The sequence below is a fragment of the Poecilia latipinna genome, unplaced genomic scaffold, assembly GCF_001443285.1.
Source record: "Poecilia latipinna isolate Pla-1442-1.1 unplaced genomic scaffold, P_latipinna-1.0 Scaffold2888, whole genome shotgun sequence".
NCBI lineage: Eukaryota > Metazoa > Chordata > Actinopteri > Cyprinodontiformes > Poeciliidae > Poecilia > Poecilia latipinna.
Window position 1 is genome coordinate 56,958 of NW_015115504.1, and position 11,659 is coordinate 68,616.

Genomic DNA, 11,659 nt, shown 5'->3' on the forward strand with positions numbered 1-11,659 from the left:
TTAACCAGATGATTCTGGGTTTAACTAGATGATTCTGGGTTTAACTAGATGATTCTGGGTTTAACTAAGTGATTCTGGGTTTAACCAGATGATTCTGGGTTTAACTAAGTGATTCTGGGTTTAACTAAGAGATTCTGGGTTTAACCAGATTACTCTGGGTTTAACTAGATGATTCTGGGTTTAACTAGATGATTCTGGGTTTAACTAAGTGATTCTGGGTTTAACCAGATTACTCTGGGTTTAACTAGATGATTCTGGGTTTAACTAGATGATTCTGGGTTTAACCAGATGATTCTGAGTTTAACCAGATGATTCTGAGTTTAACTAAGTGACTCTGGGTTTAACTAAGTGATTCTGGGTTTAACTAAGTGATTCTGGGTTTAACCAGATGACTCTGATTACTCTTGTCCTCGCAGCAACACGTTCACTGAGGTCCAGGCCAACAGCGAGTCCTACTGGAAGTTCCAGCGCTACAACCTGATTGTCGAGTATCACTCCAAGCCGTCACTGGCTCCTCCGTTCATCATCTTCTCCCACATCAATCTCATCATCAAGAGGAAGATCCGTAAAGTTCCCTCTGTCAAGGTTCAGCACTTTGGTCAGTATTTTGATTGGATTAACAAATTTGGGTTATTCTTTATTTGGGATTAAAAGTTTGAGTATAAACTAAAATATTCATAAAGTTCTTTTGGAGTCCAAATTTTACATCTTTAAAGACAAAGACTGTTTCATGCTTCCAACTTTGGGAAAAAGTTGGGAAAATGCCGATTCCATGTTATAAATGATGTAGTTGTGAGACCTTTAACTGATTCAAGCACAGAATTGAGCATTTAGGTAAAGTTAGAGGAGAGACTGTGAGCCAGCAGTCGTCCAGCATTAGTGTGTGACCTTACTAAGGCTCTCCTGGATGGTTTGGTATTTCCAAAAGACATTCCTCAGCCAGGGAAAGTCATGAGGGTGTGAAGTCAAGCATCTCTTTTTTTTAAATTATTTTTTGCTTACTGCTTCCTTTTTAATGAGGATTACATGAGGATCAACTTTACGTTTACATCACAATCTGCCCTCCTTTGCCTTTTTGTAGTTCTTCAGTTAAGTAAGAAGGCTGCCAACAGACTGATGACGTGGGAAACGATCCAGAAGGAAGACTTCCTGACGGCCCAAAACAAAATCCAGAAAAGCAGCGACTCAGAGAGGCTGAAACGGATGTCTGTCAAGTGAGTGTATAGATTACTACTAATGAGGATTATTTATTATTATTACCATCATCTGAATCTCTGCTTTTCTCTCTAGGATGGACAGTGTTGTTAAACACATGACTGAAAACAGAGACCTTGACCAGAGACTTCGGGCTCTCGAGAACGAGGTGAGAATCGACTTAACGCTGTCTTTGTCCGGACAGTCGCAGCGCTGCTGGGCGTCATGAATGTGATCAATAAATAACAAAAGACAGAAAAATTACAGAGAGATTGAGTCTTAAATATCATGTCTTTGAATGCATCACTGTTGGAACAACCTGAAAACGATGAAACGATAAAGTAGCATCCAGTGTTACGTCAAAGGGTCTCTGATGGCCAAAGCTGGAAGGACTGATGGGTCTGGTGATTATTTCCTACCTGAACAGGTATTGATCAGCCAATTATACATAAATACATGTGGATTTAGGAAATAAATACCCCAATAAACTCACCCATTTGAAATATGTTCTGTAGCCATGACTTTGTTCCTTTATTCTTGCTAAAATACAGAAAACAAGTATTTTCTCTTGTAATTTTTAAATGAAACAAACAAAAAAAAAACCACAAGTAATGAGGCAGGCAGGGAAGATGGAACAGTCAACAAAAAAGTGAAAGTCACATCAGAGTTTGACCTTCAGTAACACTAATTAAAGCTAGCTTAGCCTTTGTCTTTGTTCTCTTTAATTACAAAAATTGCAGATCATTTTTCTCCTTCTTCTTAAACTGTTATGTTTTACCAGCATGCCTGCATTTCTCCAACATGGCTGCTGAGTTTCTGCAGAATGAATCCTAAGAATAGGGCCTGGAGCTGGACTCACATTTGCTGAATTAAAGTCAAAAATGCAAAACCTAAAGGATTCTTAGGTTGTTTGGCATCATTTTCTTCTGTTAGGGGAAAATAACTTGATGAATTCAACTGTTTTTCCTTCTTCTCCTCAGATGGAGAACTGCTCAAATGCTCTGAGATGGATTGTTGACACTTTAGCCGAAGGCGGCGCGTTTAAGCCGCCCAGACCGCCGCCCACATTCAGAGGTAATCTCCAGAATTATGCAAAAACCTTCACAGGCGTCTATGGGAATAATGCTGGGATTTAATGTGACACAGACTTTAAACCTGTTTGACTAGTTATTCAAAACTAGTCACTCACTTCTACCATTTCATGTCTTTGCTGTGGTTTCCCACACAGATGGCGTTCCCAGTTCTTCCGGTTCATCATAGCTGGACTGTAAGGACTCAGGTGAACCAGGAAGGAACATGACACACTGGCAGCTTGTTGAGGCTCATACATGTGGTTCTCACCCGTCATTATCACTGGATTAAAAACAACAATCTGTCTGTAAAACATTCAGACGCACCTAAACGTGGAACAGTATTCATGAACTGATATTGAAATGCTGATTGTTTGTTTACTACGTTTGCATTGAAGTCAGTTTAACATGATCTATGCTGTAGTTTTAACATCTTATCTAAAACTGCACTGCAAAAACACAATCCTAACTACACTTAAAACCAGGCAAAACTGACTTATAAGTAACTTTTCAGCTTGTTTTATATTTCTGTTGGCAGATTATTTCACTGATAACATGGGGAAAATGTTTTATTAGTGAAAATAATCTGCCAGTGAAACAAGAACTTTTTCATCCATTTTAAGGAATTAGCTTAAAACAAGTTCATATCTTGATGAAAAGTTTTTTGTGAGTTAGTTTCACCTCATTTAAAGTGTAGTAAGATATTGGCACTAGAAACTAGACGAAAGCAACTTGGTACGATTTTGTTTTTGCAGTGCGTGTATGTTTACTTGGGGAAATAATGAGTGTTTAATTTTGTGTTTATTTACAGTCAGCAGTTGCTTAAAATTAGCTACAAAAACTGTTGTTTTTCATTGAGCCTAAGATTTTTATACCTTCTGTCTAATAAATGCATTAAATGATGTTGATTTAATGCTTATTGTGTTATTGAGAGTCTTAACGTTTTGTTCCCTCACACTTGTTTTCATAAATTTGGGATACTTTTCATATTTATTAGATGGATTTTGTCCAAATCTAGAAGCCAGTTATCTTAATTTAAAGCGTAATCTTCAGAGGGGGGTTTGACTTTTCCCATTCGGTTAATTGCATTCGGGTTACGTAAAGCTCATGGAGGATTTCCTGAGGACAGGAGAGCAAACGGGGCCTGGTGCCCGGTTTCAACATGACATGGCTCCACTGAAGGTCACATAGTGGAGCAAACTACTGAAGGAGCCTTTACTCTAAATAGTTGGCTGGGCCACCTGTCAATCAGCTCACTGAGAAACGAATCATCACTTTCTGCCTACGTTCCCTCTGACTGTGCAGCTTTACAGCAAGGACTGTTTAAGATTATTTAAAATATAAAGTAAATACATTTGTCCTGTGACCTGCTTTCGGCTTTTGCAGACAAAACCTGAAAGTGAAAGCATTACAGGGTTGAAAAGCGACTGTGGAATGTGCACACAACAATCTTCTTCATTTCTATTTACATCCAGGCCATGCATCATGCTGGCACGCCGTCCTCCTCTGAGCCCGAGATCAGTTTACAAACTGGCATTTAAAGATATTTCACTTTGCTTTTTATCACTGGCACCTCATAATGTTTGGCATCTTATTTATTTAGATTATATTTCACTTCCTCGCACTGCAGAGGATCCAAACGCAGCAGGAAGCAGCAGTTTGGTTGTAAATACAGATGAACACAACTTTATCTGCACAGCTTTGCATTTTTAATTCCAAACCAGTGATTTTAATGGGAAATATTTAGAAATATTTCCCAAAATAATGACTTTTTAGGAATAAAAAAAGTCATTTGTTTCATGTTAAAGCAAAAAGTGAAGCTCATATTAACACAGAGAGCTAGTTCAAGTGTTTGCTCTGATTATCTAGTTATGCCTCACAGCTAACCCCATGGCATGGATATAAATAATTTTCAAAACAGAAATGTCACCCAGTGTCCTGCTTTAGACGTTTTCCTGGCTTGAATTGTTCTGTAGGAACATGGAAACTGCATATTCACTTCATTCAGGATTGATAAAACAGGGAAACCTTTAAAAATATTCAGGCTACCAGCATTAAAGCATTGACTGTGGAAACCACAATTATTAATCAAACAGGCTTGACAAACCAAAGAGAGGGCAAGTCACAAAAGGCAACTGTTGAACAAGTTGGTCAGAAGAATATTAATGGAAAGTTAAGTGGAAGGAAAAAGTTTGATGGAAGTTCCCCAAACAAAAGGAATACCTGCAGTTTTAACAGGATTGGCTGCTATTAATGCTGCACTGTGTCTATTTAGTCATCCATGCAACAGCAGCCCTGCACTTTATTCATCAGCTGCAACTCATAATAAAAAACATCAACGAAAATTAACACATTTTCAGTTATATTATTGAGATGTTTGAGAAGGGAGGAAAAAAGCCCAAAATTTAGAAGTAAAAGCAGCACTAAAGCTTATTTTTACTCAAGTAAAAAAATTAAGCAAGACTCGAAAAGTATTTGGTAAAAAGTAACTGAAACATCATTCATTTAATATTTAAAAATGACATCATCAGATGAACCAAAATATAAAGTTAAATGGAAATGTTGGTATGTTAAGACAAAAATGACAATAATTCATATAGGTAACAAAACATTTTTTTCCAAATCAGTTTCTGTCAATAAAAAAGTGACGAAGCTTTAACAGAAACAGCAGGTGTGTCTCTGTGTCTGGTTCATTTCTGGTTAAAACATGTTTGTTTTTCATTCAGTCGGTTGAAAATCCAGAAATTTCACTCAAGTAAGAGCAGAAATACTTCATAATAAAATTACTCAAGTAAAAGTAAAAAGTACAGCATAGTAAAAATACTCCTACAAATACATTTTCACCAAAATATTATTAAATATAACTAGTTGCGGTACAACTCTGATCTGGGTTTTCAATAATTTTAAGCAAAAGTTTTGTTAGAACAAAAAAGTAGAATAGATCAAAGTATCTCACATTACCAAATATCTATAATTATTCCGTCTTTTTCCAGCTTGTGCTTTTTTTGTCCTCATGCAGGACAGAGCCTGAGCAGGCGTTCCCATGATGCACCACTGAGGACTTCAGGATCATTCTTCCCAGGCATGTGCCTCTGTCACTCACCAGCCTGCAGCTGCACGTTGCTGTCCCTCTGTGTCCTCTGTGTTCCCAGCACACGGCTCCCGGCCCTCCCCTCGCTGCCCCTCTGCAGCCTGACAAAACTTTTTATACTTTCCTAATTTAATCTGCGGCTCAAAACAGGAAGTTTTGGAAGATCTGAGCAAAGACAGTTGGACGTCGTTTGCTTTTGCTCCATCATGGGCCTCATACGAAGCTGGGTAGTCGCCCTCCTGCTGGTGCTGCTGTCGCCGCTGCAGCTTCCACACTCTGGCTTAGCCCAGGATGTGGCTGAGGAGGAAGATGAGGTGGACACCAGACATGCGGCGGAAGCTGAGGATGAAGATGGGGAAGGTGCTGAGGAAGACGAAGAGGTAGGAGAGGCGGATGAAGAAGAAACTGACGAGGAGGAAGCTGGAGAAGAACAGGAGGATGATGAGGAAGAGGAGGAAGATGAGGAGGAAGGAGAGGAAAATGAGGAGGATGGAGAGGAAGAGGAGGATGAGGATGAAGAAGAGCAGGAGGAAGAGGCAGATGATGAAAGCGATGGAGAAGAGGAGGAAGAAGATGAGGCATCAGAGTCAGATGACAGAAGTGAAGAGGAAGAGGATGATGAAGAATACGATGAGGCTGCAGACGATGAAGTAGCTAATGATGAGGAAGAGGAGGACGATGAAGCTGCAGATGATGAAGTAGCTAATGATGAGGAGGAGGAAGGCGACGCTGAGGAAGAGGAAGCAGAGGATCATCCTGCTGAAGATGAAGAAGGTACGGCTGCTTTTCATCCCACAGATCATAAACATCTCCAGGACTCTAACTGTGAGCATAAACTGTGAGCATAAACTCTTAATCTGCAGTCATGTGAGCAGATTTTTAATCTGTGACGCTGCTCAAGTCCCTCCAGCTGCTTTCGAGCCGCCGTCACACATTTCAGTCCAGAAATAGAGCCGCTTATCAAGCTGCTCCCGTCTTTGTTCTGTTTGTTTCCGAGCCTCCAAAAGGCTCCAGTGAGTCTGAAATAAAACGTCTCACTTAGATTAAAACGTTTTTAATCTGCTTTCTGTTTGCCAAATTAAAAAAATGAATAATAAGCAGTCACTAAACATGCCTGCCTCTGATTATTAAACATAAACTGCTGGTTAAGATCCAAACTACTCAACATGTTTGTCAGTATTTTTTCCCTTTTATGTGACATTTAAACCAGATGTTTGTAATCCAGAAACACAAAATAAATCAAACCAAATTAGCCTCTGAACTGAGTTATTGGGAATAAAGTGGAATAACAGTAAACAGGTAATAAAAATGCTGAAATTCACACTTTTCTGGCTGAAAAAGCAGCAGGAAGAAGTGAACACTTATTTAATCCTACATCTCCTCAGTTTAATTATATGTGAAACTTACTGACTGAATAATTATCAGAAATCAGATGTTAATATTATGCCACCATTACGGAGAAAACCAGTTTCTCAGGTATAAATTTAACCCATTAATCAACAAAAACATCTGGATTAGAAGGTTTTGTTTGGTGTCTTCTTTATACTCTGATTTATTCTGAGGATTTATGAATTATTTCAAGTTGAATAAATTATTTTTCATATGCTTTTTGTTGGAAGACGTTGTTTTAAAACTATCCACCTTCATTTCTTCATCAGAAGTCCTTCCTGGAGTTACATAAAGTCTGGCAGAATTAAATGCTAAAACAATAAATACTTTAATTTTCCCATTTCCAAGTTTTACTGTTTCTGTTTTAGGGACGACATCCAGAACCGTTTCCTCCTCTAAGCATCATTTGTGTTGTGGCATCCATTGTTTTCAACTCTGACCAACTTTTATTGTTTCAGTTAAATGTTCACTGCAAAAACATAAAATCTTATCAAGTATTTTTGTCTAGTTTCTAGTGCAGATGCAGCTCTGGAAAAAAAGATCACTTGAAACAATCAGCTTCTCTGATTTTACTCTTTATGTTTGAGTAAAACGAACATTGCTCTTTTATTCTAAGAACTACTGACAACATGTGTCTGAAATGTAGTATTTACTTGCAGAAAATGAGAAATGCAGGGATGCAACTCTGTCAAACCTCAAATAATGCAAAGAAAACAAATTCATAATCATTTAGAAACAACAACACTAATGTTTAAACTCAGTTCAGAAGTCAATATTCCTTGGACACAATTATTGTAACTTTTTAGTAAGATATAAATGTTTTTTTAAGTAAATAATGGTTCCATTGGCAGATTATTTAACTCATAATAAGACATTTTCCCCATGTTATAAGTTAATTTATCGACCAATAGAACATTAACTATTTCTTAAGGAATTATTTACTTTAAACAAGCTTCTATATATTCTGGAAAGTTACTTTTAAGTTAGTTTTGTTTTATTTCAAGTGTATTAAGACATTTGTGATAGAAACTAAACCAAATATACTTGATAAAACTTTGTGTTTTTGCAGTGTAAATGATTTTCATCATGCTTTTTCTTCAGGAGTGGAGTCTTGTGCAGTGAGTGAGCATAGAAGCCATCTTTGTTGAACAAATAACTTTTTAGTTTTGACAGAAAAAACTGCGCCTGCTTGTTTTACGTCTAACAACAACAATTATTCTAACATTTCTGAGTTATTTTGCAATTTATTTGTGGTCGGTTTATGGTGAAAATGTTATGGACCAAAACATATACAGGAGTTTGGGAGCAACATGGTGAGCTGAAGGGTTTTCATAATAACAGAAAATAAAACTTTCAGAACCAGGAACAATGAAAGAAATAAGCAGAGAACAACGGAAACCAGGGAGCTTCAACACAGAGGAGATTTAATCCATGACATGGAAACCAAGTGAGTCTAATTAGGGGAACGCTGAACAGCTGCGGGTTTGCTGAGTGGAGGTTACTGAAGGAAGGAGGCTAATGAGCACAGAGGGAGCTGAACCAGCACAGAAAGGGGAAAACGTCGAACCCAAGAGGAATAAACTACAGGCACACAACGGAAACCAGATAAAAGGCAAAAGGAAAGAACAGAGAAAAGAGTTTGAGCTGAAACTAAAACTGACACCAAATCAGCCAACATTATGCAACACGACTTTCCTTTCTAGCCTTTCTTTGACTTTGTGTTCATGTGTCGTAACTTGGACTAAATGTGTTTGTTTCTTTGCATTAACTACACTGTAAAACATTTGAGCCTCATTTAGTTGAGTTTACTGTCTTCTACTCTAAGTCAAATGAATAAACATTTTTTTCTTTATTCTGTTGGTTTTAGATGAAGAGGAAAACACAGCAGATGATGCCGATGAGACAAACGAAGAGGAGGAAACTTCAGACAAGCAGCAGTTCCACTCTGGATCGCTGTGCAGCGTTTGCTCCATCTGTGAGGTATAAAAGAGCATTTTTTTTTTTTACTTTTTTTGTTTTTATAAACGTCTCAATCAACTTTTCTGATTTTTGCTGTTTCTGTTGAATCTTATAATCAGATTTTCTCTTGAAATTTTTCTTTCATTTTTGTATTTTTTTTTTAGTTTCTCTACCCCCCAAAATGTATAATGTTTTAAAACTTTTAGAAAAAATAAACAGAAATTATTTTAAAGTATTTTGTTGACGGTCTTAAATCTTATCCTAATTCTGTCCTAAGATTGAATAAAATAAATCAAAGAAAAAAGCAGAAAAACTCCTAAAAGTCAGAAGTTTGATGATACATAAAACTCAGATAAAAAAGTATCGGTATCGGGGATCCGGGTCCGATATTTACTTGGTACCGGCTGCGCAGCGTCGTCCATCTGTTTCTCACTCTGCACTGTAAAACTTTCTTCCAGCGTTGCTCTGAACTCTGTGATAAGTGTCCGTGTGCAGAAGGAGACGAGTCGGATCACTGTGAGCGCTGCGAAGTGAGAACCTTCAGAAAATCTGAGCAGAAAAGTGATTTTATTATTCTGCAGATTATTTCTGTTTGACGGCATTCTGCTGTGTTTCTGTCCAGGATTGCTCGTCCTGCTACATCTGCCCCATCCTGTGTGACACCGTTTGCACTCCAGGTGAATATCTCACTTTTGTTTTCTTTTTTTTTATCTGATGTAACGTTTTACTGTGTTTGATTTTGCTCAGGCGGTTTCGTCGATGAACTGACCGGATCCATCTTCCAGTGAGTTTTATTCCTCCTTGCTTCACATAGATGTCTGGACAGAAGAAAAGCTCCTGTGGCTTTAATAGATTTCTATTTCTGACGCCTTTTCAGGTCCGTTTCTTCTCTACTTTGAGCAAAATGCACAGAAGCTTCTTCCATGAAGATGACTGTGATAAAACGGTTGATTCAGGATTAAAACAAGGACTTGACATCCAGCAGGAGTTAGTCTGCAGTCATTGTTTATGTCCTAATTAAAGCTTTAATGTTATTAAGAGCTGGGAGGTCAGGCTGTGAGGTTTATTACATTTTTTTGTATGAATTTTATTATAAAAAAAATAAAAGCTACAGTCACTCATTTCATGTTGGGGCAAAAATATAAATAAAAGTTTTAAGTAACGTTTATTGCCACTTAAATACCAAGCAACTGTAGAAAAGTAACATCCACCTCTTCTTAAATCATGGATTATATGGAAATAAATTTTTCACTTTCAGAAATGCAAAAGGAAAACATTATAAAACACAGTCCACTTCTCATGACAGCATGATGTAAGAGAAAGAGCTGAAATTCTTGAATGGTTGAGAAATGAAGTCATGCAATGTCAGTTTAGAAAACATTTTAAAGACTTTTGGTCTGCAGTGGAGCCAGAGGCGGTCCCAGCCTGTGTGGCACCCTGGGCGAACCACCGCACTCTCCCCAATAAATTTAATATCAGCTTTTGTATATTCAAACACTGAATATATAAGAAATTAGACTGCTGTACTGACATAGTGTAAATGACAGTAGACTCAGAATGCACCCAATATTGGCAATTTACTAAATCGTAAAGTTTAGGGACTGAGGGAGAGGCATGGCGCTCGTCCCGCCTCCCACTGGTTGGAGCTGTTATGAGGAGGAAAAAGTGATGATCGCACCCAGAGTGCCCGACTCTAACCCTGCATCACAAAACAGCCAAAAGCATCTGAAACCCTGCAGGCCTCAACCCAGTTAGCATTAGTGTTGATAAACTTAAACAGGCTTTTTATGCTCTAGTGTGGCTAAATTAAAACCATTCTGCTGCCAAAAACAACCAATCAGAGTCAGGAGGAGGGTCTTAACGCTGTCAATCAACCTTGAGAACGCCCTGCTAAATGTGCTAATGGTTACAGTTACAGGAAACCCATTGACCCTCAGTTATCAGTGGTTATGCTAACTAGCCTTAGCATTCACAGTAGGATCTGCTGACTGGAAAAGCTGCAGTTACATGACATGACGCTATGAGTAGCAGGGCTCTGATTGGTTATTTCTTGCACTGGGAGCAAGCAGAGGAGCTTGATTTCTGTTTTTGTTTTTTTTTTTTGACAGATGATATTATCTGTTTTAGACCAAACTATCACGACATGCAGACATTTTTCCACAAATACGTGAGAAAAATCCTTTTTTTAAAATGAAAGTAGCATTCAGCAACTTTAAGGGAAACTAATCTTGTGGGACTCTTAAATTTATTTCATATATAAACCTTCACTAAAAAAGCAGAAGCTTGCAGCCCAAACAAAGCAGAGAGACGGCGCCAGGTTAGCTAACGTAGGTTCAGGAAACATCTGATCCACTTTCCAAGAAATGCTTCCTCTCCTCACTTCTTCCTCATTCAGCTGACTCAACAAATTTAGAAAAGCTCACATGCAAAGTAAACACAAACTCCATCATCTCCCAGCCCAGACTTATGCAGATGCTTTCAACATTCAGGTTTCCTCGTAACCTAGAAAGCAACCTGTGCATCGAAGAATCAGCTGCCTGCGGTTGAGGCAGCTGACAGGCTGAATGTCTGGTTTTCAGTTTTACCTTTAACTATTTTTATGAGACAAGTGGTATGGTATGTACTTGCAGTTTACTTGCATACCAGTTTGAGTTAAATGGAAATAGCAAAGTGCACCAGTGCAACCAGGACCTTTGAGGATGTTATTTTTTATAGTAATGGATATTTAAAAATGTCTTGAATTGGTTTGATCCTCGGTCTTGGTCTGGGTTCGGCTCGATGATTTTGGCCTCCATCAGAGATGCACTTTTCCCACCATGCCGGTCATGTGATTCATGATCAAGTTAAAGTGACAGTTTAGCTCAGGAGCCTCTGGAAGCTTATTTTTGTGTAGAATCTGTTATTAATGTAACAGGACATTATCCTCAAGCTGCATTAAAATAAACATTTGCCTTAA

At 38.1% G+C, this 11,659-nt stretch overlaps 2 protein-coding genes across 3 annotated transcripts in view; both read left to right on the forward strand.

Moving 5' to 3' along the window:
- LOC106939488 (transient receptor potential cation channel subfamily M member 4-like) overlaps positions 1-2,572 on the forward strand; it is a 22,675-nt gene extending 20,103 nt beyond the window's left edge. The window contains exons 24-28 of the mRNA XM_015021886.1: positions 417-598; positions 1,082-1,214; positions 1,291-1,363; positions 2,175-2,268; positions 2,423-2,572. Coding sequence (XP_014877372.1) covers positions 417-598; positions 1,082-1,214; positions 1,291-1,363; positions 2,175-2,268; positions 2,423-2,454 — 514 coding nt within the window. The 3' untranslated portion in view covers positions 2,455-2,572. The remainder of the gene's footprint in view (positions 1-416; positions 599-1,081; positions 1,215-1,290; positions 1,364-2,174; positions 2,269-2,422) is intronic.
- A 2,766-nt stretch (positions 2,573-5,338) lies between these two features.
- LOC106939490 (sarcoplasmic reticulum histidine-rich calcium-binding protein-like) lies at positions 5,339-10,523 on the forward strand. Of its 2 annotated transcripts, none has more exons than XM_015021888.1 (7): positions 5,339-5,872; positions 5,921-6,129; positions 8,612-8,724; positions 9,162-9,233; positions 9,326-9,380; positions 9,451-9,487; positions 9,581-10,523. In XM_015021888.1, exons 1-7 carry the CDS (start codon positions 5,562-5,564, stop codon positions 9,600-9,602), a joined length of 819 nt encoding a protein of 272 aa, XP_014877374.1. In that variant the 5' UTR covers positions 5,339-5,561; the 3' UTR covers positions 9,603-10,523. The 2 variants fall into 2 exon arrangements, with proteins under 2 accessions (XP_014877374.1, XP_014877375.1); XM_015021889.1 differs by having other exon boundaries at positions 5,340-5,816; positions 5,913-6,129.
- The last annotated feature ends 1,136 nt before the right edge of the window (positions 10,524-11,659 follow it).

Bases quoted from the DNA above. Each gene is read 5' to 3' on its own strand.
- LOC106939490 (XM_015021888.1), top strand. From the start codon at position 5,562: ATGGGCCTCATACGAAGCTGGGTAGTCGCCCTCCTGCTGGTGCTGCTG. The intron at 6,130-8,611 runs GTACGGCTGCTT...TGTTGGTTTTAG, and splicing joins TCCTGCTGAAGATGAAGAAG to ATGAAGAGGAAAACACAGCA. The intron at 9,234-9,325 runs GTGAGAACCTTC...GTTTCTGTCCAG, and splicing joins ATCACTGTGAGCGCTGCGAA to GATTGCTCGTCCTGCTACAT.